This window comes from Notechis scutatus, chromosome 1 (assembly GCF_049901735.1).
Source record: "Notechis scutatus isolate UNSWTSFEM ecotype Mainland chromosome 1, rNotScu1.2, whole genome shotgun sequence".
Classification (NCBI taxonomy): domain Eukaryota; kingdom Metazoa; phylum Chordata; class Lepidosauria; order Squamata; family Elapidae; genus Notechis; species Notechis scutatus.
In genome coordinates, this window is record NC_142009.1 from 206103032 (window position 1) to 206130779 (window position 27748).

Sequence of the window (27748 nt, forward strand, 5' to 3'; positions counted from 1 at the left end):
TTGCTTTTTCTTTGCTTTCCTTCTTTTTCTTTACATCAGTCTTTATGTTTTAAAAAAATTCAATAAGAATCCCATAAGAACAATTTTTATTAGAACTTTTAGGTGAAAATATATAAAGAAAAATTAATAGAAAACAAATAAGTGCAGGAGAAAAAGGAGAGAAAGATATATAAAGTGACTTCTGATCTTCTTTATACCAATTATAAATTTATTATCCCTCCCCTCCCTTCTTCCCATAGCCAACCCTTCTCCATCAGCAAATCCGTAAATCACATTTTTTCCCATTTTCAGCAAAGAATCCACATGCAATTTCCAGTCTTTTATATAAAGATACTTATTGTTTTGTCTATGAGCAAGTACTATCCAATTTGCAAATATTCAAAGCAATGCAGGTATTTATACTCCCCCCCCTTACATTGTATGTACTTAATTGATGAGAAGTGATCTAAAATTAGACAGCAAGCCCCAACTAATAATGAAGACACCAGGGTTTCAAAAGGTAATCAGCAACCTGTAAAACTACTGGAGTTTTATCAGCTCATTAAATACCCTGCTTAACAGAAGATCTTCTGGGATGTCAGGACTAAAATTGCTTGGGGCTTCATTCACTTTCCCGCATTAACTCCTTCAGGGTGATCAGCCACAGGCCCGTTGTTCTCTCTCTTATTCTAATGGAATGGGTGGATTCTCCTCAGACAATGTGTCAAGCTCCAAAAACCAAGAAAGACACTTTGGGATTCTTCTAAGCCGGGGTGTCAAACTCGATTTCATTGAGGGCCGCATCAGGGTTGTGTTTGACCTCGGAGGGCTGGGGCGGGCGTGGCCAGCATGTCACTTGTGTCAGGGGGCGCCTGTGGTGGTCCAAGCACTCTGCCAGTGAAAATGGGCTCCCAGGCTCCATTTTCCACTGCAATGGCCTCCTGCAGCCTTCTGCCCATGAAAACATGTTGCCCTCACTAGCTGTTTTCAGCTGGGATGGCATTCTGCAACCTTCTGCCAGTGAAAACGGAGCTCAGGGGGAGGGGGGGAGAGCTCTGTTTTCACTGGCAGAGGCACCATGGGCCAGTCTAGGGCTGTTTCCAGGACAGCCCCACGGGCCAGATTTAAGCACCCCACAGCCCCCGGGCACTGAGTTTGAAACCACTGTTCTAAGCAATTTCCTTTCCTGTAAAGTCAACTGTTGTAGCATCTCCATGGTCATGTGATCAAAACTCAGACGCTTGGCAACTAACTCATAGTTATGACAGTTCCAGTGTTCCAAGGTCAAGTAATCACCTTTTGCAACCTTATGGCAAGAAAAGTCAATAGGGAAGGCAGATTCACTTAACTGTGTTACTAATTTAACAACTGCAGTGATTCACTTAAAAACTATGGCAAGAAAGGTCATAAAATGGGGCAAACTTCACTTCACAACTGTGTTGCTTACCACTGGAAATTTTGGGATCAATTATGGTCATAAGTCGAGGAGCACCTTTATGGGAGTTCAGCTCTCAGCACACCAAATATGGACACAAGGCTGATGAACAAAATATGAGTCTGGAGTGAAAGTTTACTTTTGATCACTGCATAATTATGACAAATAGAAGCCTCTTGACATGTGGGCAAATTTGTGTTAGGCTTAATAATATTTGGATGGCCGAGTTTTAAATGCCACTTTCTCTATGCTGCCCTCTTTTTCCGTCAGCTTATCTTTGTGACACTGCATCCCACTGTACCAGGCTATTGTGGTCTGTTGGCGGCCTGTGGAGCAGGCAGCAGAGTCAGACAGTGGAGAGGAACATGGGCCAGTCCTGGAGTCCAGGGCGGGCTCAGACGAGGGATCTATGTCCGACACAGAGATGGGACCAGGGCCATCTGAGAGTTATGTGCAGACTCCAGAATCTGACATTAGCAAGGCAGAGAAATAGGGGAGCTGGTTCCCAGTATGCTCTTCTGCAAAGTTGCCAGAAGGCAAGAACAGTTAAGACAAAAGGGACAACTCGGGAGTAAGGCTTGGAGATGATTGGCCCTTCCCATAAGACATAAAGGAGGAGCAAAGGGACATGAGCCCTTGCAGGAAGCAACTTTGTTCATTCTGGTCAGTTTAAAATCTGAAGCTCCGTGTTGACTTTGGGCTCCATTTGGCCTCGTACAGCTAATTGGCAATTTCAATTTCAAGGGAAATAAGGTGGGTGCTTATCAGCCTTATCCCGAAAGACTGTGGCAGACTTCTGTTGGACTATTTATAAATTGTTTGGGATTCATTATGGGATGTGAATGCATATAATTCACAACTGTTGAAATAAAACAAAAGGTTTTTGGGAACAGCATGTGATTGTTATTGTCTCAGGAAGCCTTGGTCAGAACACAGGCTGCTTCTCCTAACACAGTCAACTAATAGCAAGCCAACACCAACTATATCCATGTCCATAAGAGATAAGCTTGCCTTGCCCAAGATTGATATTCTGTCAAAGTTGGCTACAAATAGACGTAGGAGTGCAATGATTGGAACACAATATTACTGGCTAACTCTGCCCACAGCCAAGAGTTTGATCCTGGCCAGCTCAAGATTGACTCAGCTTTCCATCCTTCCGAGGTTGGTAAAATGAGGACCCAGATTGTTGGGGCAATATGCTGATTCTGTAAACCGCTTAGAGAGGGCTGTAAAAGCACTATGAAGCAGTATACAAGTCTAAGTGCTATTGTTATTGCTTCCCAGAGAAAGCTCAAACTTGCCAATCCTGGCAACTTGCCAACAAGTGTGACACAAGTGACTTAGTTGCAGCAGAGCTACATTACACTTCAAGGGAAAGTCAAGGGTACTTCTCCAAGTCTGCTCAGAGGGAGCTAAGCTTTGCCAATGTGCTCTACTTGGCCTGGCATCCTAGTCAAGGGAGACAGGGGTGATCTTCCTTGGGAAGGAACACCTTTGCCAAATAGCTTGGCCAGTGCTCTTGGCACCCACCTGATCAAGGCAACGAAGCTTTGTGTCCCCAAGGGTAAGTGAGAGATTATGTTTCAATGTCATGCCAAGCCTGTTTCCCAGAAGGGCAAGTAGATAACTTAGCACTTTAAAACTCTGAGAAATGTTTATTTTGAGGTTGGGATAAAACAACTGGTTTAGCACATCTACACTGTTTTTTCCTCATCTCTGCTTGAAAAAAAAATGTACTGCAGTGAGAATTAACCAGATGAAACTTAGCAGGGTTAATGTCATCCCATTCTGCCAAAAATGAAGCAGCCGCAGGCTTTTGGATGCTTTCACATTATAGCTTATAGGCATATTTTTAAAAAACTGAATAAAGTAGCTTGAATTAAATCTTGTTGGTGTTGAATTTCGAACATAATCAGGACTGATTTGCAGAGGCCTCTTATCTAGACCCACTCTACACGTTATACTTCTATAATAAAATATTGCATGTTAAATTCTAAGATGAGTGTTATTTTGTTTTGATCTTCTACCAAAATAGTCCCAAAGGTACTTTTCCAAAAGGCAACTTGGTTTTTTATTTCTTTGAAAACATTTTGCTTCTTATTCAAGAAACATCTCCAGTTCTAACTGCTAAAGCACTTTTGGGACAGCCATGACTTGGATGATTGAGAATCTCCATAAACATTCTATCAAAAAAAGTTTGGTTAATGTTTTGGTGGCTTTTCATATATTGGTAAACCTTTCTCAGGACTCTGGTAAAGTACCTTCCTGTAGTAGTATCCGCCTTCTGGAATGAAGTTTCCTACAAAATTGGATCAGCTCCCACACTACTGAGATTTCAAAGGGTCTTAAAAACTTGTCTTTGTCCAGACTTTTGAAGAGGATGATTGATACCACTAGTTTCCTTTCTCTTCGTCTCTGCCATCATTGTTCTTTTTAAAAAATATTTTAACAATTATAAATCATCAGGAGTCAGATAGCATAATTTTAATAAAATATTAGCATGGTTGTTCACACAGCCAACCAGATGTTTAGACTGGATTTGACACTTTTATCCACCTATTGAGTCTTTCCCAAGGACTTGTTATTGTTAGCTTTGATACAACCTGGTATGTAGTCACTATACAGAACAACATATTCTAGATACTACATGTGATACAACCATGCGTAAGCAATCCTTATCATTTTACATTTTGTTTCAGGTACTCTGGCAAGCTCTGAAAGATGGGGATTTGTAGCAAGATGCCCATAAAGGTTTTCTTTGAGCTTGGGAAAGAGAAGTAAGCGTTAAAAAAAAAATATCAAACTCAGATTATCTGGAAATTTCTCCCTTAAGTGGTAAATGATCAGCTACTTCTCCTGATCATCAAATGGTGGATACCAAGAGAATATAAAAAGCTCTACATTAGAAAATTCATGATAAATAAAGTTCTAAAAGTGAATGCATGTACTGTAATTGTTGAGATTGATAGAACACACTATCTTTTCCTTTCAACACTGAAGAATGAAGAAACTCCTTTAAGAACCTTGCCATTGGGTTGCAATATTGTTGTAATAAATGTGATGCCTTCACTACAACTCTTATATTTCCCTCTGACCTGCATTTTCATTATTCTGACCTCACTTCCATCTCCATCCATGAGTATACTTATAACATTCCCTATACCCAATTGTACAGACTGTAATCCATAAAAGTTCATGCCAGTTTGCCAATCACCTAAACAGTGGTAACTCCCAAAATACAAAGAACCATAATATTGTTGAAATTTCCAGGAACTTAACAAGTATATTTAAGAATGTCTCTCTGTGTGTATGTGGTGTGTGTGTGTGTGTGTGTGTGTGTGTGTGTGTGTGTGTTATGGATGTGCTTTCTCATCCAGGCTTTGTTTAAGATTGCATTGCATGATGGTGATCAGTCTTGAAAACATTGCTGAGCTGAAGCTTATAATCACAATTATTTCAATAATCTGCAGTTTATAGAACTGTAGAACATGTCTGGTGTGTTATATTAGAACGATGAAAGCAATACTGATCACATATTTCTCTATTGCCTTACATTTCCTATTTTATGGTCTTTGTTTTGTCTAATACTATTTACACCTACCAACTGAAATTCACATTCTTATGAAGAAGACTCTAGTACAGTATCCCCCATTATCTCAGAAGTGATCCAAGGAGTTGTAAAACAAAGTCAAGGTTTTAAATATATTAATATTCAGAACATTTACAATCTTCTGTCTTTCTGAGATGGATAAAATGAGGAGTCAGATTGTTAGGCGGGCAATATGCTGACATTGTAAACTGCTTAGAGAGGGCTGAAAAGCAGTAAAGAGTGGCATATGTCTAAGTGCTATTGTTATTTATGGTTTTATCTTTGGAATAATATGAAACTAGTGTAACAATTTTCAAAAGCAGTACAAATGATATTAGGAATTGACAATGCATCCTAATTTATCTTGATAAAAAACTTTGTTTAAGTGTCCTTTATTAGTCAGAAGAATAGGGATTCATATGGCTACATTGATTGCACTTATTGTAATTCAATAAATTCCAGATGAATTATTTTTCTGAAATATCAATAATATGAAAGAGGGGTTTTTTTAAAAAAAAAAATCTCTATGGGCAATGGGAAATGTTACCCTCATGTGAGACACAATGTGGAAAAAGTGATTAAACAATTTAAATGACAATAGAGAGTTCATGAGGAAGAGGGATTTAATTATTTCTCGAACAGATCACTAAAAGAAAAAAGAAATGAAATCATGTTCCCCATTTATACATTGGAATGAACCTGTCTGGCCACTGGGTGTCATCCTTGATTCAAATGAGGACTAAAGACTTTCCAGAAGCAGCATATCACTAACAGATTGTACAGCATAGAGCAAAATGTTCTGCATTTAAATCAGCTACAAAATGGAATACTATGACATAGACAAATTCAGTTTTGTCTCAATGCCTTACTGGGTGACCCGATGATATTTGGCGGAAAATAAAAAGAAACAGATGACAAAGATCTTGAACATTAGGAACTAATATGCCAAATCTGAAGACCAATCTTTTATCCATAAATAAACACTAATTTAACTGAGGCTATTCTGGAAGACTGCAAGTATAAACTATTTTAACTTCATTTGTTTTGTTTTTTTCCCTATAGTTGACTTTTATGCTGTAATTCTTTCTGATATATTGAGACTGCCTAATGCAGATTATATAACATTGATGGCACCATAACATTGTTCTGTATGTTAACAATCATACTTTGTTGGTTGAATTCTGCCATAAGAATGGATGAAAGGTTATTCCTCTTTGTCAACCTAGAACCAAAACAAAAAAGTCTTGACACTGAAACAGCAAACCATTGATCCTTTATGCTAATGTTGTAGATTCCAGGATTCTCTGTCTCCCGATTCAAAAGCATTCCTTCAGTTTGCTATTAAACACCATAAGGAACTTGGAATCTGGAATCTTCTTTCTCTACCATCCTCGGCACTCTACCAAGCATTAAATCTGGATTCAGCCCTTTGTATTTCATTACATTTTGTTTTCTATAGGGATGACCTAGTTTTGTTTGTTAAAGATTGCACATGCTATATCATGCTAAATCCTTGTTTCTCTAGCTGGAAGCTAGTTTCCTATATAGAGCGACAAACTTTTCCTTCTTCTGCCAAATTCTCTTGGGATTATACAACCAGAAGGACTAATTCTTACAACCGATTCTCCATGGAGTATTGTAAGTATCATAACTGTAGGACTGAATAGCTGCTCTTACATAAAGGCTATAAGGAGAATTTATCATGCAAAATAATAGATTTCACAGGGAGAGGGAATGTGCAAATTTCAGAGGTTATCTTATAAATTATGTTTCAACATGATTCATGCCATGAATGTTTAGACTACCGTGTAAATATTACAATCCTACAACACAAGTTGGGGAGCTTCTTAAAAGAAATTCTCTCCTGTTTTTTTCTTGATATCAGGGGATCATATTTCAGAAATGAGCATATCTTGGTCAGTAACCTGAGGGAAAGGACAAATACTGGAAACACTCAAACATGACTTTCTGTCATTCTAATTTTTTTCTCTGCCTCTCTCCCAGTGACTGCTACTCTTTTTATGCTCTCACATTAATAAAGACACGAGGAGTGAAGGAAAATAATAGGATATGTTATCCCGGAACAAGGCTTTAGAGAAGCGGGAAATGCTAGCATATCTTTTACTATAGCTATAATTTCCTGGTTGTGTGCAGATTTACCATGTCAGGTGTGTGACTTTTTAAATTCCATCATACTAGATCACAACCTCCTCAAGGCAGCAGGCTATCTTTTCCCCTTGTGATCTACAAAACAAAGAATCTCTGTGGCTTTTTCCCAGTGTCTTTTCTTCCCATACCCATTTCATCCCTACAAATTTGAACCGTATATCACACTTCTATCATACACATTTGGGAAAGTGGGGCTTCCGATGTTCACTTCCAGAACACCAACATGATGTGGGGGAAAGCTAAAATTCTTCTTACATTGCAGTTTTGTTATCACAGCTGTAATCCTAACAAATCAGGTCCCATTAAAACAAATAGTTCTTTAAGGAAAAATGGAAGGCTATATTAACTCCAGTTTGGTGAACTTTCTCCCACCCTAAAGTCTACATAGAACAGAGAAAGAGGTCTTTTTGATCAAGTATTTCTATAACAATTGGCATCTACTGCCCTTTCGTTCAAGCCAGATGAATAACAAGTTGATTCTTCATAAGTAAAAACAACAACACACTGTGTACTGTACACAGGCAGTCCTCACTTAACAACCACTCGTTCAGAGACTATTCAAAGTTGATGGTGCCAGGAATGAGTGGAACTTATGATTGGTCCTTGTAGATCCAGCCATTGCAACATACCCATGTGATTACAATTCAGGCACTTGGTAACCAGATCGAACTGACAATGGTTGCAGTGTCCTGCAGTTACATGATCTTCCCTGCTCACTTCCCAGAAAAAAGTCAACAGGGAAGCAGGCAGGGAAGATCACAAATCATACTGGTTAAGTCTCCTACCCATCCTCACCCCGCTGGTCTTCACTGAGCACTGCACCACACCCTCTTTTCCATGGCTTCCCTACACTCACATGGATCCATGGCCTCCTTTCTTCAGACTCCTTGGAAGTCACAAGCACGTATACCATTCTTTCTTCAGCCTTCCCATGCTTGCACCGATCCCTCCTTTCCATGGCCTTCCTGTGCTTGTGCACACCTACGCTCTTGCCTCCTTGGTTTTCCTGTGCTTACGCAGCACCAAGTCACATGCTGTTTGCATCAGGCTTCCCCCATGCTCCTGTGGCAATGCCACACTCCTTACTTGAGACTCTTCACTGCTTTCCACTTCACACATCTTGGGGTTACAAATGCAATCTGCCTGCCTGGATTGCTGTTGTTAAGCAATGCAGTCATGCGATGATGTGCTTTACCATACCACGAGCAATGGCAAATCACTGTGATCCCAACTGCCATCCTAACCTGAAGATGTACAGAAGAGAAGAGCTGAGCTTATATTAAGCACATGGAGTTACGTATCTCTGACTCTCTGTATTAAAATGGTTCACACATGCTCAAAATGATATGATCTTCCTGCAACTGCCAAGTGATCTGAATTTATTTGAATGCTTGAGCATCACATAACATTGTATAGTCACAGGATCATTCCAGAAAGTTCTACACTCCCTTACAGTGATGTTGCAGGGTAGGAAGCCTAGATCTCCACTCATATCTCTCTTCTCTGTGCAAATTTCTTAGAACAATATTGTGATTGTGTAATGTTTCATGAGCGCTTGACTATTTCAGAAAATGCTTGTTTTCAACTTGTGCAAAGACAGTCTTTTATTACTGCGAACATGTGCAAGATATACTAAGTGTATGTCTGTGTGTCTGTGTGAGAGAGAGAGAGACGCACAGACAGACAGACAGACAGACACCCCTTGGCACTTCATGAAATATAAATCCTATTACTTTAAAAATGCTGTTTTTGAAAAAAAAAGTTTTGATTTAGTGTTAATGCCTTATTTTACTGCAACAGAGGGAGTCAGAAGTCGAGGTTTCCTTCACTTTTTTCCCTACCCTTCCTCACTCCTCCCCCCACTTTTCCTCCCCACCATTCTGCTATTTACTTTTGTATTTTGCATCTTATTTTACCTTATAACTCAATAAAAATGTTTAAAAAAACTAAAAATGTGGAATCCATTCTACATGCAAAAGGCAGAAAAATATGCACCTTTCATAGGACCAAATCATAACCCGTGCAAATATGTGGTTTATATTTATCAACACTTTTATAAGTACAAACCAATGAATTCAGCAAAAAGTTAATATTAGCACATATTGTCTTGTAGGAAGTTAGCACCCACCCCTCTCCTAGAAAAATGAAATATCCTGGGAAATATTAAAAAGGCAGAATATTTCTCCTAAAAAGAGTAAAGTAGAAACTCAGAGAGGCAAAAACTCATCCCCTCCCCACCTTTGTTAATGGGTGGCCATTAAGGCCTGGGCCAGAATACTTTACATAACAAAGATCTCCAGGTAAAGGTATAACAATTGCCCAAGAGCCCTTTCAGTGCATCATCATCCAACAAGGCTCAACCAAGCCTGGAACTCAGGGAAGCCTACAAAGTTAGCTAAGACCCCCCATCCCTGGGAGTCTGACAGCCAAGGGGATGCATTTCTTGCACAGGAACAGGAAACACTAAGGCATATAAGGGTCTCAGCATCTTGGCCGGCCCCTTTTTTCTCTTTTTCCTTCACCTTGGAGCATGTGATCATCCTACTTTGGAGCTTCAAGCCATGTGGTCCTGCTGTCCACCATTAAACCATCTTTCCAAATAGTGTCCATGTTTCCAGTGTCTTTTTCCCCACTTGGAACTGAACCCAGAAGGATATTTCTACCAACAATCTAGAAGTATACTTACGCTGGTTTCATAGTCTTGGAATGTTTCTCATGAATGTAAGCACCGGCTAGACCCCCAGCTCCAGAATTCAGATACTGTAAGATGGAATTCCTCATTTAAATATCCTCTTGATTTCATCATGCATAGAAAGCAAAACAAGCTTTTTTCCCCCTATTTTGGAGAGTACTGTCATACTGATCCAAATAACTGTGAACAGAGGATTCTTAAAAATAGATTGTTGTTCAGTCTTTATGTTGTGCCTGACTCCATTCCATCCCATGGATCACACAGCACACCAGCCCCACCTCCCTGTCCTCCACTGTCTCCTGGGGTCCACTCAAGCCCCTGCCTGACTGCACTGATGACACCATCTAACCATCTCATCCTCTGGAGCTACTTATACATGCTCTCCACTCTTTCCCAGTAGCATATTGGACACTTTCTGACCTGAGGTGTCATATATTTTAGTCTTTTGATACTGTCCATGGGTTTTATCTTGGCTAGGATACTGGAGAGGGTTGCCATTTCCTTCTCTAGTGGACTATGTTTTATCAGAGAGCTCTCCACTATGACCTGTCTGTCTTGGGTGGTTCTGCATGGCATAGCTCATAGCTTCTTTGCGTTGCACAAGCCCCTTAGTCATGACAAGGCAGTGGTCCATGAAGGGACTATCCATTCAATTTCTAGACTTTCTTTAGATTGAGAAAGAACATTTAAAATGTATCCTTCAAGTTCTGTTATGCATTAGTAGAATTTTTGTTTCATACTAATTTATAGAAAGTTCTCTCACTCTCATTTTTGGACTCGTACTGCTATTTTTTATCAATTTTTACTGATGCTCGTTTTATCTAAGTGCACTATTCATTATCCTAAAATATACCGAAAGTTGTTTGAAATAAATAATAGGTTATCCTCTCTGACATTTAACCAACTGTTCGATATTGGCTCTGAGTTTGCACAAGAGCAACTTAAATTAATTACTGCTAATTATTTGGAATGATAAATATATGCTCACCTTGTAAGAACACCAGCAAGCGAAGTCAACTCCCCACTCATGTAAATGTAGTTCTACATTGCCAACAGCATGGGCCAGGTCAAATCCAACAAAGCAGCCCTTTTAGACAAACAGATGTCATCATGTTTCATTACATTTTTACTGAACTTTAAAAAATATATATTTTTACAACTTTTACACAATTTTTAAGAACTTAAATATTTAAAAACAGCCATATTAGCCTTGATGACTTGAACTTAGAAATAGATGAGGTAATGTCCCAAAAGTGCTTTTTCCCCAAATGGCAACAACATTTAGCTTCTCTGAACCTAATACACGTTATTTTATTGACTTGAGAGTCCATGTTGGAAGAAAAATCTTTTTTTAGACAAAAGACAGGGTGTTTTCTCTCCCAAAACTATACAGGTTACCTATTTTTATATTTACCTAATTTTCATGGATCCTAAGAACCCGGTTTTCATTTATTTTGAAATATTTCCAGCATTTCCATATTGTGAAAACATGTTCACCCCAAATTGGAAATAAATTAAGAGAAGTGTCTTAAAAATGTTAAAAATGCAGTTTAGAATATTTTTTCCCATTTCACTTCTGAAACTGAAAGACCATGTAAGATACAAACTATGGTTTATTTATACAAATTGCCACTTGATGGCAGTATGTTTAAATAAAAAAATAGTTGCAGAAAAATAAAATGTTGAAAAATATAGTACATTTTTTTTGTACGGACTGCTCACTGAAGAATATTTTACATATTTTTAAAAGCCTTTATAAGTATGGTGGGAGGATCAACAGCAAGGGCATAAATTCTCAAATCTTTTCTCAAATAAGAACACAAAGACTTAGGAAACTTTGGCTTCTGTCTTTTTCTCCATCTAAATTATTAAAGCCGTATTTCAATATATTAACTCTACTTGGCTGTATCTCCCTCTCTGAAAATAATTGCATTTATAAGTGCAACACGCTAATTCTAATGAAGCCACTAATGAGGCTGCCAGCACAGAAAGTCCTTTCAGGGTGAAAGGACAAACTTGCAGACTGTGTAAGTTTCAAAATAAAGCTGAAAATGATAGATTAAAAAAAATGCAAGTGGGAAAATTAAACACTGCTGTGTGCTACTAATGGATTTTTCTTTTTAGCCAGGATTCTTTGCTATCAATGTAATGGCAGGTTTTCTTTTCCAGGTTAGAGGTGTCTCATAGAGATGATTCTAGTGGTTTTTCAACCCCTTTTTTATTTTTGGGGTGGGTGGGAGATTTATAGATATTAAAGGTAAGGAACATTGAGTGCTGAATGTCCCAAATGTTTCATAGTGCCATTTTCATCATTACATTTGCAAACCTTGCTGCTGAAATGCCAGCAGCATTTTGGTTGCTTTAGTGGTGGTGACTGAACTTTTGTTGGTTCTATCCTTAAATTTGCCTTGGTATTAATTGAGACATTAATTACTGAAGTAAGAGACACTTAAATCAATCAATCAATCAGTTTATTTGCATTGCAGTAAAAGTATTTAGAATGTATCACAAGAATGTTTAACAATGGAGGAAACCTCAATATTAATAATAATATTTACCAATAGCTCACATGGAAGAGATTTGCTATTCACTAGGGAAAGAAATTCATATGAAATTTAATATAGTTCACGTCAGGAATAGGGCTATTGAGTAGGGCTATTTGTTAAATACTATCAGGTAAAAGGAACAACCCAAAATTTCTATCCTATGATAATCAATTCATTTGGAATAAGTTAAAGTAGTTCTGATAGAACATAATATTTATAGCTGAGGGTTCGACTATAAATAGTTGTTTATCTCTACATCTGTAAATTGTTTATAATAACCACTCCTGAGAAATGAGGAAAGAAGGAAAGAAGGAAGAAAAGAAGGAAGGAAGGAAGGAAATAAATGGTTACAAAGAATAAGAATAAATCAGAAAGAAGACAAGATCTGAAGCATGCCTGTTAAGCAATACTACACAATTTACAAGTAAAACAGAACCCATAAGAAAAGCAGGACAATTGGATGGTGATGGGATGTGTTTGGAATTAAACCAGCTCCAATTCATGTCATGCCATGCCATACCAACAGAATAAAATCTGACCAAAAAATGTTGACTGAGTTGTACAATAAAGATGGAGAAATAGTTTAAGATTATTTTTCAAGCCTATTTACTTCATTTAACATTTTACAGTGAAGATGTCTACATGTAGGCACCACCACACTGGAAAGAAACTCAAGAAATTGATTTGGAAAAAAATATAAAAACTTAATTAGCAAATATCTGTCAATGAGTAACAACGATATTTCTGAAATCCCTCAGTGTAAGAGAACCTCTATATATTACATGACTTTGTTGACCTCCTCCTCTGTCCCCCTCCTCCACTTCCAGATTCAGAACCAGAGCTAATACAAAACAAAATTACTGCATATTCCAGCTCTCCTTTGGAGATATATACGAAAGATATGTACTTCTTCAAGGCTGGCCACTTGATTATCATAATACTAGATACCTCTAGAATATATAATGCACAGGAACATGCACAAAGCAAAAGGAAAATAAACAAAACACTTTGTTCCAAGCATGGGTAGGCCAGCCTTAGCCAGAACATTCTGCAAAAACATTTTAAATCGGTTGTATTCTGACTGAAAATACAAGCACGCCTATCATTCATTCTATCCCCTGGCATTATGCAAAGCACAGAAAACAAATAAGAAATAACAAACCAATCATGAAATGCAAACAGGCTGAATCTAGTCTGTATCATCACTATCCATTCCTCTCCATGAGCTATTATCCTTGCAAACCATCCTTTCTTCCACCAGGCCCATACAAGTTCTCACTTCTCTTTTTTGCTTTCTCTTTTTTTTTTTTTTTATTAAACCAATACTTTCTTGGTTTTCCCCTACTCTTCATGCATTCATTCTTCCTTCATGTATTTCTTTTGAGATTTAATATTCATTTATCACATATTTTCTCTAAATCAACACATTGGAATTTTCCTTAACAAAGTTAACAACTAATTCCTCTGTAGTCTTGGTAGTCACTTGTTACATTTTCCTTTGCACAGAAGTACAATAATCATATTCTTCTGTCCAGTTGTTTGACCTTCTTTCAAACACTTGAAAACAAGTCACACAACCATTCAATAAGCAGACCCCTTCCATATTTTAATAATAATTCTGACCTTGGCTGCAATAAATGATTTAATAATTCTCCAGTTACCTATCTCCATCTTAGCCTTTTAATATTTTTACATTTATGATATCCTTTTTATTATTATTTTTCTTCTTCTTTTGTTTTTGTTGTTCAGTTGCTAAGTCATGTCTGACTCTTTGTGACCTCATGGACTAGAGCACACCAGCCCCTCCCCCATTCTCCACTGTCTCCTGGAGTTTGCCTAAATTATTGTTCATTGCATCAATGACACTATCAAACCATCTCATCCTCTGCCATCCCCTTCTCCTTATGCCTTCAATCTTTCCTAACATCAGGGTCTTTCCCAAGGAATCCTCCCTTCTCATTAGGTGGCCAAAGTATTTGAGCTTCAGCTTCAGTATCTGTCCTTCCAAAGAACAGCTAGGGTTGGTTTCTTTTATGATTGATTGGTTTGATCTCCTTGCAGACCAAGGGATTCTCAAAAGTCTTCTCCAGAACCACAATTCAAAAGCACAGGCATGATATTCCCCTCTGAAAAAAAAATCGGGGCCGGCCAAAAGAGACGCCCCACCGCGCGCCAAGAAATTGCTGCCCAGCTCCCTTTTCCTGCCGCTCAGCGGCCCGCCGCTCGCACCGCCCGCCGCTCGCACCGCCCGCCGGGCTCCGCTCACACCGCCCGCCGCTCGCACCGCCTGCCCGCCCGGGCTCCGCTCGCACCGCCCGCACCACCCGCCCACCCACCCGGTCTCCGCTCGCACCGCCCGCCGCTCGCACCGCCCGCCCGCCCGCGCTCCGTTCGCACCGCCCGGGCGATTCCCAAAAAAATCGGAATTCCGATTTTAATCGGAAGAATATCATGTTTGAAAGCATCAATTCTTTGGCACGCAGCCTACCTTATGGCCAACTCTCACAACCATACATAGTAGGGAAACCATAGCTTTGACTATATGGATCTTTTTTTTTTTTAAAACAAGTTTTATTAAAAATTTCAACAACAAACAAATCATTACATATTTAAATCTTTTCCTGTCTTTCTACAGAAATTATTCTCATAAAACACAAACAAACACAAACAAACATAAAAAAATCTTTTAGTAAAGTACCTTGGCCCCAGTTACCTCTCTTTGCATGGGCAGCGCATATCACTCTTCACAATTCTATCTTATTTAATCCATCTTAATTAAATCATTATATTTATATCTTTTGCCCATTCATTATCCCTCTATCTCTTCTTATAATAAAAAGAATTTCTCCTGAAATCACTAATCAGAGTATGATGCCTTTCTATCCTCCCCCTAAGTTAGTAAAATTAACATTCAACATAACAAATACCCAATTCGGTTCTGCTTGGCACATTCTATCCACCAAAAATGTTTAAATACATTGTATCCTCCTTTCCTTCAATATTTTATTACATTAAATAAAGTTATTGAAAGTGAAAGTTCTTCTTGGTCGACCCAGGGCTTTGAGATTTATCTAATTTAATTCCTGGAAAAGATGGATTTTTGATGATTTTTTCCACAAGAGAAAAAAAAAAGCGGCTATTTTGAGGTGCTGAAAGGAAAGTTTACTCTCCCTCCCGACGGAATCAAGCCGGAAGGGAGAGGATAAAGAAAATATATAAATCTGGATCTTGTTGGAGGAGATGCCTTGAAGATTTGAGGACAGAAACATAATTTTAATAAGGCTTTAAAATATAGATTTGGACTTTCTTTTTATTTGTTTGATACCACCCCTGGAAGAGGAAGGGGGAATTTTGGCTTGCTTGGATTTATTGAGGATTGTGGATTTTGGGATTGTTTTACCTTTTTCTCGGAATATTTGGTTGGTGTAAGAAGAAAGAGGAATAAAGAAAAGAAAAGATTTATTTATAATGGCTTTCCCTTTTGAAGACCTGAGGGATGAATATGAGCAAACAAAAGCAGCCTGCAAAGATGGTATGGAAAAAGCTTTTCTATTTCTAGAAATGGCGCTGGTCAATTACCAACAGACAATGAAATAGATGGAAACAGAAGAAGAACAACAAGGAAAAGACGAAGACGCCATCTTTATTGAATCCCAAAACTTATCTAAGGAAGAAGGAAGGAAGAGAGCAAGGAAAATGAAGGACTTAAGATCTAAAAAAACATTTGAGAAAGAGAAAAATATGATGCAAAGTAAATATAATGATAGCAAACAAGAGAAAAAGGGAACACAACAGAGAAGGGATCCCAGCAAGGCAGAGGTTAGAAGAAGGGGGGGGTAGGAAGATTTGGTGGGGGAAGAAAGAAAGGGGAAAGGCGGAGAAAAGCCTCAAAGTTTTAAAACTGGATGGGAGAAGAGGAATTTTTTTTAGGGACAAAGGATGAAATATAAACTTCTGTAAGAAAGATTCTGCTAGGTACAGAAGATGGTATTGTAACATTTATATTTGAAATAGTAAATTAGAATGGTTTAAGATTTAATAAGAAATTAAAATGTTGAAGTCTTTAATAATGATTGACTATATGGATCTTTGTTGACAAGGTGACGTCTCTGCTTTTTAATATGCAGTCTGGGTTTGCCATAGCTTTCCTCCAAAGTATGAAGTGTCTTTTCATTTTAAGGCTATTTTTTCTTCTACACTAACATTTATAGTATTTATTTCAATTCTACTCTTCAATATATCACTATTATTCTCATACAAATCTCTGCATGAGATTCCTTCTGGTCCAATTTATTTCAACACATTTATTTTCACGTCTGTTCATTCAACCGGAGGCTCCTTGATCAGACCTCTTTATCCACTTCTAAAGTATTTTTTTTTAGTTTCCACCAAACACAGTCTCAGTTTTCTATGTCTCTTTTAATCTTAACCATTTTCCTTGCTCTCTTTGACTTATTTTTTGCCACTAACTTTTTTCTGCTCTACACATTATGCAATAACTCTCTTACCCTCTGTTTTGCATTTTATAGGCGTTTTGTCCAATAATCTTTTATTTTTTTCTTATTTTCTATTAGCATTAACTCCACATGCTTCTATTGCACAGTGGAACATGAGATTTTCATCTGTTCCAAGCAGCTTCCACATCCTCTTGCTTTGCATCTATTTTCCATTCATTCCACTGCAAGAGCAAGTAACCGTCTAATATATTTTCCTGCAGAAGAAATACTTTCTTATTGCTGTTATTCAAATTTCAACCTGATTTCTTTCATGGCTTTTGTTGGAAAGGTAGCCAAACTTTTAAAAAAAGGAAATAATAATGAAATAGACTTTTTCAGTGAAAGCTTTTAAAAGTATCCAGGAACTGAACCGGCAAAAAAGGAACGTATTTCAATGTAGCTTATGAAAATATAAATAGTAAAAAACCATATTTTTCTGGCTACTACTCCAGATTTGTTTTTAAAAAAGAGACCGGACAACCTTTATCATCTGACCTGGTATAGGGACTCCTGCTTAAGCAGAGGGTTGGACTGGAAGACCTCCAAGGTTCCAACTCTATTATTCTATTCTAAAGAAAATTCACATTGAGAATGAACCCTTTTTTCACCTGGCAATTTGTCTGCAGAGCACAATAAGTAAAACAAAGCAACATAGTTTTTGCATTTGGCAGCAGATAGCCACACTATCTGCAATGCATATGCAGTACATACTTTTGTATTATATTGTATTGAATGCCAACAAAGCAACAAAATGGCCAATTTCCAATGCCATTTTTGGCAAAATTACAATTGGGTATCAGAATTGTTCTTTTGAAATTCGGCATTTGAGCATTGCGTACATGGTATGATTTGTGCAGAGTTATCTACAGGATCCTGAGATTGCATCAAAATGCGCCATAACCTCCATTCTATCCATACATACACACGCAAACAAAAAGGACATAGCTTTATGTCACAACAGCTGGCCCTGACCTCTTTTGGTTTTTTTTTTCATTTTTCATTTTCATTTTTTTTTCATTTAAAAGAAAATCACTCCCAGCATTTCAGCCTTAACTCTTCCTATGATATCCTTTGTTATTTATTTATTGGATTCATGTCAATGGTTCCACAATAATAAATCTCCAAAGAACTTGGGAAAAATCATTCAGCAAGCCATGAGACTGCCACCATTAACTCAGGGGCTAAAGAAGCAATCTGCAGAAAACCAGAAAACTAAGGTGTGGCTCTCAGCCCTTCAAATATGTTGGAACCCACATCCTAGCTAATATTTTGTTGGAAAGTGTGAAATTATTAAAGGTTTCTAAGCTATTGGAAGATAGTGTACACATAGACCAGAACTACAGTGTGAGGATTTTTATGTTCGTTCTGCTTGTTTTTCTTACAAGCATTTTATTTCCAAATTAAATAATATTAGTGCACCGAGAAGTAGAAGTGGGGTTTTCTGGCTTTATAATGCAGCTTTATGCAAAGTGTCCTGATCAAGATTGTTGTAGATAATGTTTTTGATTGACCTATCTGGCTTGGTTGGTATTGTTTTATATTTGCTTCATTGTCTTCCCTTTTCAGTTTTAATGAGCTAAATCTTCTGTTCGTTCAAATAATGTCCTAGAACTTGATTACTTTTCATTTTTTTTCTTTGTCCCTTCTCACAAAATTCTTCAAAGCTTTAACAAGTCTCTTTTTATAAAGCCAGTCTAAGAAAGTTACACAGGTCACCCTTTTTGGTTTTGTTATATGCAAATCCTTTTTTCATTTTAATCAGCCAGTTTCTTTTGCATACATAGTAATACAGCATCTTTTTTTCCATGTTATTCTTATAAAAATCCACTTTCAACTCTGTCTCCTTATCAGATAAAACTTGCTTTTCTTCCTTAGATATAGCCTGCATATAGAGTCACAGACTCTTAAAATTAACCTCTGCATCTATTGTTCAAAAATATCTTTCAATATGTTGAATATTAAAGTACTTTGCTCTGTTCTGTTTCAATAAGTCAAATTTAAGTGTTCTTCTCCTTTCATTAAAACCCTTAGTTCTTTCTGGCTCTCTCATGTTCAACCTTCAAGATCTCATCCTACATTTTTTCTAAAAGAGAATTCAAAACAAAAGATTTTCTTATGGGATGGTTTCTTATAATTAAAATCTTATTTCAAATCCACCTGGACCCTTAGTTCATTTATAACTTATCAGAATCAAAGTTCTAATCAACCTTTTGCTGTTTATTCCAAAATTATTTTAAGTCCTTAAACTTGTAGTTAAAACTTCTTTCACAAAGGATTGAAGGAAACTCACCCAGTGCTGTAAAACATGTTGATCCAAAGGTTTTAAAAGCTGAGAAGCAGTTAACAAGCAATTTCTGAAAGCAATAGGAAAAGGAAATAGGCGAACACAGTATTTTTTTGAAAGACCCCAACCATGTTTATGCAAATATAATTTTCTTTCATCTCCCAGAAATGTACACCTGCCACTATCTTGTGCGTAAACCCTCAATGATATAGCTGAGAGGGAACAAATTATGGAAGAAGAGCAATGCTATGTGAAAAACTGTGAATCCATCCTCTCACATTTTTATGGAGAACCAAAAATACAGAAACTAGACATACCACTCTGTCCGATTGGTCTGCAGTCAATGACTCTACCACACAACATAGCCAAAGAACCTACTCAAAGCTCTTGAAATCTCATAGATGGGAGGGAATATGTTATTAATCCACCATTGTAATGCCTTAAGAAAATCAAAGGTTTAATGTCTAAGAAAGATATGCTTTATGAATGAATTGAATGTAATTTTTAAAGTGCTTTTTAATGAAAGGGACCAACCACCTATGTGCAAATTTTCCTAGTCAATGAAACGAGGGTTTTGTCATTGTATTTAGAATGCATCCTTCCCTTTCTCCATATGTTTTTTATAGTGTATGCATAGATAAAACAAGTATTTCCAATACCTTCTGAAATTCGGCTGACCTCGCGATAAGAAAACTTAATTGACTATTATTCTTCCTGATCCCTGAGGTTAAAACAAATCCCAGAAATGTGTCCACAGAGCCTGTCTTTTTAGTAAATTCCCCAAGGCTGGGGAATATGAGTTCCCTCATGGAGGTGATATAGTCAGTAATCTGCCTGTTTCCTGTTCAACTGCTGAGCTGAATACGAATGGTGTCAGCATCACCAGAAATTCACACAGCAGTCTGGGTGAAGAAAAATGCAGCAAAATTTGACCAAGCTGAGGAAAAAAACAACTCCTGGATTCCTTGCTGAGGAAACATATCATGAATCTTTTCTTACAGGGACAGTTAAAAGACTATTTCTAAAGCATTAAAAAAATCCATGTCAGTGGTTTAAATCATGCTGAAGAAGTTTTGAATCAATATGTATGCAGATGGTCTTGACTTATGACCACAACTGAGCCCAAAATTTATATTGCTAAGTGAAGCAGTTAAGTGAATTTTACACCATTTTATGACCTTTCTTACCACAGTTGTTAACTGTACTTCCTAGGTTGGTAAAATGGTTGTTAAGTGAATTTGATTTCTCCATTGACTTTGTTTGTCAGAAGGTTGCAAAAGGTGATCACATGACCCTGGGACACTACAACTATCATAGGTATGAGTCTGTTCCAGTGGTGGGATTCAAATTTTTTTACTACCGGTTCTGTGGGTGTTGCTTGGTGGACATGAACAACATGAAAGGATTTGTTGTGATAAAAAAATTATAGTTACTGCTAGCATATGTATGCTCTGCTGAAAATTTTTTACAAAACTCAATCACCCTGAAAGATGAGTCTTAAAGGAATGTGTGTTTCCAATAATTTCACAGAAAGCTTAAAAACAAAGAATTTGCAAAAAGGAATTTGTGAAGGAAGAACAATCATCATTGTTTGCTGATGACACAACAGTGATTGGTCTCATTCGAGACAATGATGAATCTGCATACAGACAGGAGGTGATACAACTTGCCTCATGGTGTAACCAGAACAATCTGGAACTGAACACATTCAAAACCATGGAAATGGTGGTAGACTTTAGAAGAAACCCTCCCATACTACCACCTCTTAGAATACTAGACAACACAATATCAACAGTAGAGACCTTCAAATTTCTAGGTTCTACTATATCACATGACCTAAAATGGACACCTAACATCAAAAATGCCATCAAAAAAGCACAACAAAGAATGTTCTTTCTGCGCCAACTCAGAAAGCTCAAACTGCCCAAGGAGCTGCTGATACAGTTCTACAGAGGAATTATTGAGTCTATCATCTGCACTTCTATAACTGTCTGGTTTGGTTCTGCAACCCAACAGGACAGACACAGACTTCAGAGAGTAATTAGGACTGCAGAAAAAACAGTTACTACCCACTTGCCTTCAATCGAGGACCTGTATACTGCACGAGTCAAAAAGAAAATATGTGAAAATATTTATAGACCCCTCACATCCTGGACATAAACTGTTTCAACTCCTTCCCTCAAAATGACACTATAGAGCATTGCACACCAGAACTAGACACAAGAACAGTTTTTCCCCAAAAGCCATCACTTTGCTAAACAAATAATTCCCTCAACCCTGTTCAACTATTACAAAGTCTGCACTACCATTACTGTTAATCTTCTATTCACCCATCCCCTCCCACTTTTGATTGTAGGACTGTAACTTTGTTGCTTGTATCCTTATGATTTATATTGACTGTTTCCTGGTATGATTTGATTGCTGATTGTACCCTATGACTATCATTAAGTGTTGTACGTTATGATTCTGGATTCTTAACGAATGTATCTTTTATGTATACTGAGAGCATTTACACCAAGACTAATTCCTTGTGTGTCCAATCACACTTGGCCAATAAAGTATTCTATTCTATTCTATTCTATTCTATTCTATTCTATTCTATTCTACTCTACTCTATTCTAATCTATCATACAAATTAATTTTAAAAAGGTCTTCTATGGAAGAAATTAAATTTAAACTGTATCAATCAGATGACTAAAGAGTCTATTCTTTTGTAGAAATGGAGGTTTAAGTTTAAGTGGGATGGCAGAAGTTATTTGCTATTGGATTCCCTTCTGTGATCCTTTTTTGCTTCAAGGTCCAGAAACCAATATACATTATCTTAGGAGCTATAGAACTGTACCTTTGGTGCACTTTATATATGCCTACGTTTCTAAGTTCATTCCCTAGTACCTCCAGGAAGTGATGCAAAAGATTGTTGAGTGGAATCTTGTAGAATGGATGTTGCACAATGGGGACATTCCTAAGTTGTCCCAATGGAGACATCCCCAATGATATGAAATCATGGAAGGAAAACACAGAAATATATATTTGGAACATGTGATCACTTAATGTATTTCTTGAAAGGATCAGGACAAACCACTAGTAAGACCTGGTTCAGTACTGAAGAACAATGTGGTGTATTTCCAAAATATATTCCAAAATTTTATGTTAGTTAGGAAAATAACTGCAGAATGCAAAAGTTGGGCCTCTATCAAGTACGTAATTTTTAGCAATTAATTACACAACTGACTTTAAAAATAGACAGGAAGTCCTCAACTTACCACCACAAATGAACCCAGAATTTTGATCGTTAAGCCATTGCAATCATTAAGCAGGTCACCACACGACCTGACTCAATGTTATGACTCTTTTTATGATGGTTGTAAAATGATTCACCATAATCATTAAGCGAATCATGTGATCATTAAATGAATCCAACATAACCAATGGGCTGGAAATCAGCAAAAAAGTCACTAATTACAGTTGTAAATGGAAGCTGTTTTGCTAAGCACCTGAAATGCCATCATATGACTATGGTGTGTCTGTTTATGTGTCTATGTCTCTCTCTGGGTGTGTGTCAACTGTAACTTCAGTGGACAGGTCATAAGTAGCTTTTCTGAAGCCCGCCATAACTTTAAATGGTTGTTAAGTGACTAGCCATTCAGCAAGGACTACTTCATTAGGGTACTATGCTGTGCCATTACCTAAGGCTCCATGACATTTTCATTTTTCACCTACATTCTTTTCTATTCCTATTGCAAAGTTTGAGCTTGCCAAAACAACTAGACATATGGGCTGTTTTCCCCCCCATACTATCACTCTGCTAAACAACAAATTGCCACAACACTGTCTTATGCCCTGGGATGTCAAACCACCTAGTAGGACTGTATTACTATTATCCTTCTCATCTTTCCTGTTAACTATTTTCTTAGCTTCTTATGATTATAACTTTATATGATTTATGTTGATTGCTTATATAGTATCCTATGACTATCACCGAGTATTGTATTTTATTATTTATGATGATTGTATTTTAAGATTTTGATCATGAATTATCTATCACGTTGCTTGTATGTACACTGAGAGCTTTTCCATAGGAAACAAATTCCTTATGTGCCTAATCACACTTGGTCAGTAAAGAATTCTATTATATTCTATTATATATTTGTAACTTACTCTTTTCAAAGGATAGGGAAAAGCTTTTTCCAGAATTTTGAAGCTGAAAATTTAGATACTAGATCAAAACAATGGAGTATATAAAAAAATTTAATGTAGTTGCACAGTGATATATATTCTCAATTTACCTTCTTGCAACTAAACACTTCTAGGTGTAGTAGCCGGAAGACGACTGATAAGAAATGGAAAAGAATTAAAGAAACCAGATACTTTCCAATTCTACCTTATACTGTACAAGTGCAGGTACTTCTTATCTTCACTTGTACAATATAAGAATATTGATTCTCTTATTATTTGCAAAATTTCCATTATTCACATGAAAATATTGTAGCTATATTAATCTTACTGTTTACATTACAGTCTCTCTTCTCGGTAGAATAAATGCATTTTAACTTCTTCACAAATGTAAAAAGGCATTCCAATACCATATAATATGGGGATATCAAACTCAAGGTGTCACAGCATCACTACGTGATGTATCACAACTTTTTTCCCCTTTGCTAAACTGGGTATGGATGTAGCCAGCACATGACACATCCGTGGGCCGCAAGTTTGACAGCCCTTATGTAATATTTAATGCACAGGTTGTCTAGGCATTAAATAAGCCAATCAGTAGAAAGCACATCTAATTCAGAGTGAAGTAGGTAGTTTTAAACAAACAAAAATGTACAGGTTAGAAATGTATAATTCTGAAACTCTGCATAATATATTCATGGTAATTATTTAACTCTCTAGCTTAATGTCAGTAGAATTTTTTTTTGTTTAATTAAATTTACCTTCAGTGCTATGCCTCGGATTGGAAAATTGAAGAACTGGCATTTTAAAATGCTTTCCAGAAATATCAGCATTATTTATCAATTTCAATATATGTTAAAATCTGAGAAGGACTGACCAATCAACATTAGGAATACATGATTTGATTTCTATTATCACCGTATTGACTGACATTTTTCTTCAATTCACTCCGCTTTACTCCATGAAAAGGAGTTTAGTAGAGCGTAGGGAAAATTCATATCTAAAAGTACTAGTAACTTCAACTCCCAGACCTGGCTGACTCAAATTATGGGACTGGCACTTCTGACTCATCTACCCATTGTTAGGTTTTGGGAAGACTAATCTAAGGAGCTTGTCAGTAACTATACCTTGGTTTGACCAGCTTTTGTTATCCTTGGTATGTCAAACAGCTGCCCAGTGTAGTACTGCACCCCACTGAAAAGAATTACAGCAATTGTGTCTCCTTCCTTCTCAATTATATCAAGGATATCTTCAGTTCTCAAGGTTTCTTCTCCCTGAAATAAAGTTAGAACATATTTTATATCAGCCCTGGAAGTAATGGAATTGTCATTTTTATTTCATAATGTATTTTTTACGATATGACTTGCTGAGTGTAGGAAGCCATCAAAGACAAATTCTTAAAATTGCAGTGAGATACAAAACTAGGAACCCCGGAGAAGCTTTTAAATAGGTAAGTCATCATTACCTTAAGCTTTTGAGTTTTTTTTTTTTAAATTACGGTTCATTTTGCTTCCTTATATACTTTACTTATTTGCCTGAATACTTCAAAGTGGAATTAATCATTTGGATTTTAAAAAAAGATACAAAGAGGTGGACAAATGTATAGCTCCTAGAACTTTTCATGGAGGGGTTGTATCAGTGAGAATTATTCATTATAAGTTTAAGGAATTTCTGCAATGGAGGAATAGTTGCAGAAGACAACTACACCTTTAAGTCTCTAATGGGAGCTCAGTGGAGAGAAAGAGAAGGGGGGAGGAGAAGGGGGAGGGGGAGAGACTACATTCCTTTCCCCCAACAAGAATGGACTGTCCCACTGTGTAACTTCAATCGCGTAAAGCAAAGAAATATATATATTACACACATTCCTAATTTTCAAACTTATATTAAGGTTTTGCTTCTGATATGCTGCATTTGCTGGAATCATTTTTGTAGGCTGGTCTTTTTTCTCTAATAAGTGGCTTTGCAGGAATTCCTCAATTTCTCTGTGCTTGTTTAACTAGTTTTCAAGTTAGCTTGTGGGAAAGTCAAGTTCAGCCCCCTTGATTCTTCTAACATGCATTTATAGTCTTCCTTCCTATACTTGAAATCCATTCCTCAATGCCCTGCCCTTTGGAGTGTTAAGGAACAGCTTTTGACTTTTTCTGTGTGAAATTCTTTCAGCGATTGAAATATGCTCTCCTACCCCTCTTGAGTTTTCTGTCCTCAAGGTCCAGCTCCTTTGACTTCCTTCATAAAGATTATTCTCTCCACCTCTGAAATTTTTCTTATTTTTTTCCAGTTTCTCTGAATTGTTAAAATTAATGCTGAGAAGTTGACCTAATAGTAAAGTTATGTCAGCCCAATACTTAACCTTTAAACTTTTTTATAAGGACTTCCAAGAATCCATGTAAAACATTCACAGCACTTAAAAAGTGCTGTGAAAATACCAAATATAATTTTACCAGTATTATGAAGATAAATCATTGTGATTATTGGTGAATAGGATTTTGCAAAAAAACAACTATTGTTAGGGGACTGAAAAGAAGAAATGGTTAATAAAAGAGCCCAGGAGTAAATGGAATGAATGAATATATCTTTTTTTTTTCCTGTCACACAAAGTTCTTATTTGGCAACCTTAGGGTTTAATTTTTTTTTGCCAAATTCAGCATGCAAACAACAAGATTAAAAGATTATTAACGGCACCAAGACTGAAGCTAACTGATACATTCCTCTTGATACTTTCAGAAACAGCCCATATCCCACAGAAAGCTATTAAATGTTTCACTCAATGTTATTTTTATTTCAGAACAATAAGATTCAAATAATCCAAAGATGACAAAACTCTGAAGTTAATAACTAAAGAAAAACATTCAATGAAGAAAAAAAAACACCCCAAGATCTTTTGATGCTTTAAAGCCAAAATCATTCCAACCCTTCTTTACTTCCTCACTGCAAGAGATGATGTAAAACATATCATCACCAAGGGATCAATTAAGCAACGCAAACTTCAAATTAAGTTAAATACATCACTGCAAAAAAATGGCCTAAGATTTACTAATTTGAAAGTAATTTCTATTATCATTAATTATCTTTGAACATCTATCAAGAACTTGAGAAGAGTTTCTTCGCTGACAAACTTTTCTTCTGGAATCAAAAGGTCATCAGCCGTTCTACTGAAAAGTACTAAAAGTTCTTCATGTCAAACAACTGGAATGCATTTTTTTAATATAAATTTGGAAATCACTTCTTTCCTAACCAGAAAGTTTACCATGACTACTGCAGTAATACGATGACAATATTTCAGTCATAACAGGTTTTTGTTAAGAACTGTAGCATCTTAAAGTAGCCAAGGTTGAGAAACCTTGTACAAGTGTCCAATGCATGAATGTCTCATACCCAAATCATGTGGTTTCTACCTTCTGGTTATTGCCTCAAGTGAAACTACCCTGAGCATCACTTAAGAAAAAAAAAATTAAGCAGAGAAAACTAGAGGAACAGTACTCTTAACATCAGCTTTTCTTTCAGAAAGAAGTTAACAATAAATTAACGAATAAATGTATCTACCCTTGCTATAAAAGCATGTAAGCTACTGGTAAACAAGCTGCTGGGAATCACAGTCATCCTTATCTCCACATTTAGGAAGAAATTAATGTGAAGCTTATTAATATAAAATAACTTTATGTAGAACCCTTAAAAAAAGAAATTTGGGAGTTGTTTTCCTAGGGTTTAAGGATGAGGATGAGGATTATTCTCATCCTTGGGGGAGCAGTTATCCCCCAAGACTTCCTACTCCAATTTCTGACCAAAACCTGTGAAAAACCAAAAAGGGCCACAATTAGCCTGAAAAATTACAACCATGGAATGTTTTTGAGTTTCAGGAGGATCAAGCTTTTTGAAAATGTTTTCCTGACCATCTCAATACGCTACTTTAGCAGGAAAATATTTATTTTTTACCAGTCTAGTGTGGCAAATGAAGTAGATAATGAGGCAGCAACATTTCCTTCCTTAAAATCCATCTGTTGATTAGCTTTCATCATGAAAACTTTGTTCAAATTCAGCAGGACTGTGCTTTGGTCTAAAAATATATATTTTCCATATAAATAATTATAGGTAGTCCTCAACCTACAACCATTCAAAGATACAATGGTTCTGGGTGAATGCTGGTTATGATCGGTCTTCAGATTGTTGGCCATCCAAGCACCCCTGCAGCCATGAAATCACAATCTGTTCCGTTGGCAGCCGTTCACACTTATGACGGGTTTGCAAAACACTGTGATAATATGATCACCATTTTCAACCTTTCCTGCCAGTTTCTCTAGAAAGTCTATTGGGAAGCTGGCAGGGTCAATCTCCCCCACCCATGCAATTAGCCTGAAAAATTGCAACCATGGAATGTTTTTGAGTTT

General features: G+C 36.9%; 1 protein-coding gene across 4 annotated transcripts in view; it reads right to left on the reverse strand.

Moving 5' to 3' along the window:
* The window catches only part of KYNU (kynureninase), a 119816-nt gene that overhangs the window by 24362 nt on the left and 67706 nt on the right, over positions 1-27748 (reverse strand). For all 4 annotated transcript variants that reach the window (XM_087950080.1, XM_026673517.2, XM_087950082.1 and 1 more), the window contains exons 8-10: positions 24491-24637; positions 10853-10951; positions 9859-9932 (exon numbers count right to left, since the gene is read on the reverse strand). In XM_087950080.1, the coding sequence (XP_087806206.1) occupies positions 9859-9932; positions 10853-10951; positions 24491-24637 (320 nt within the window). The remainder of the gene's footprint in view (positions 1-9858; positions 9933-10852; positions 10952-24490; positions 24638-27748) is intronic.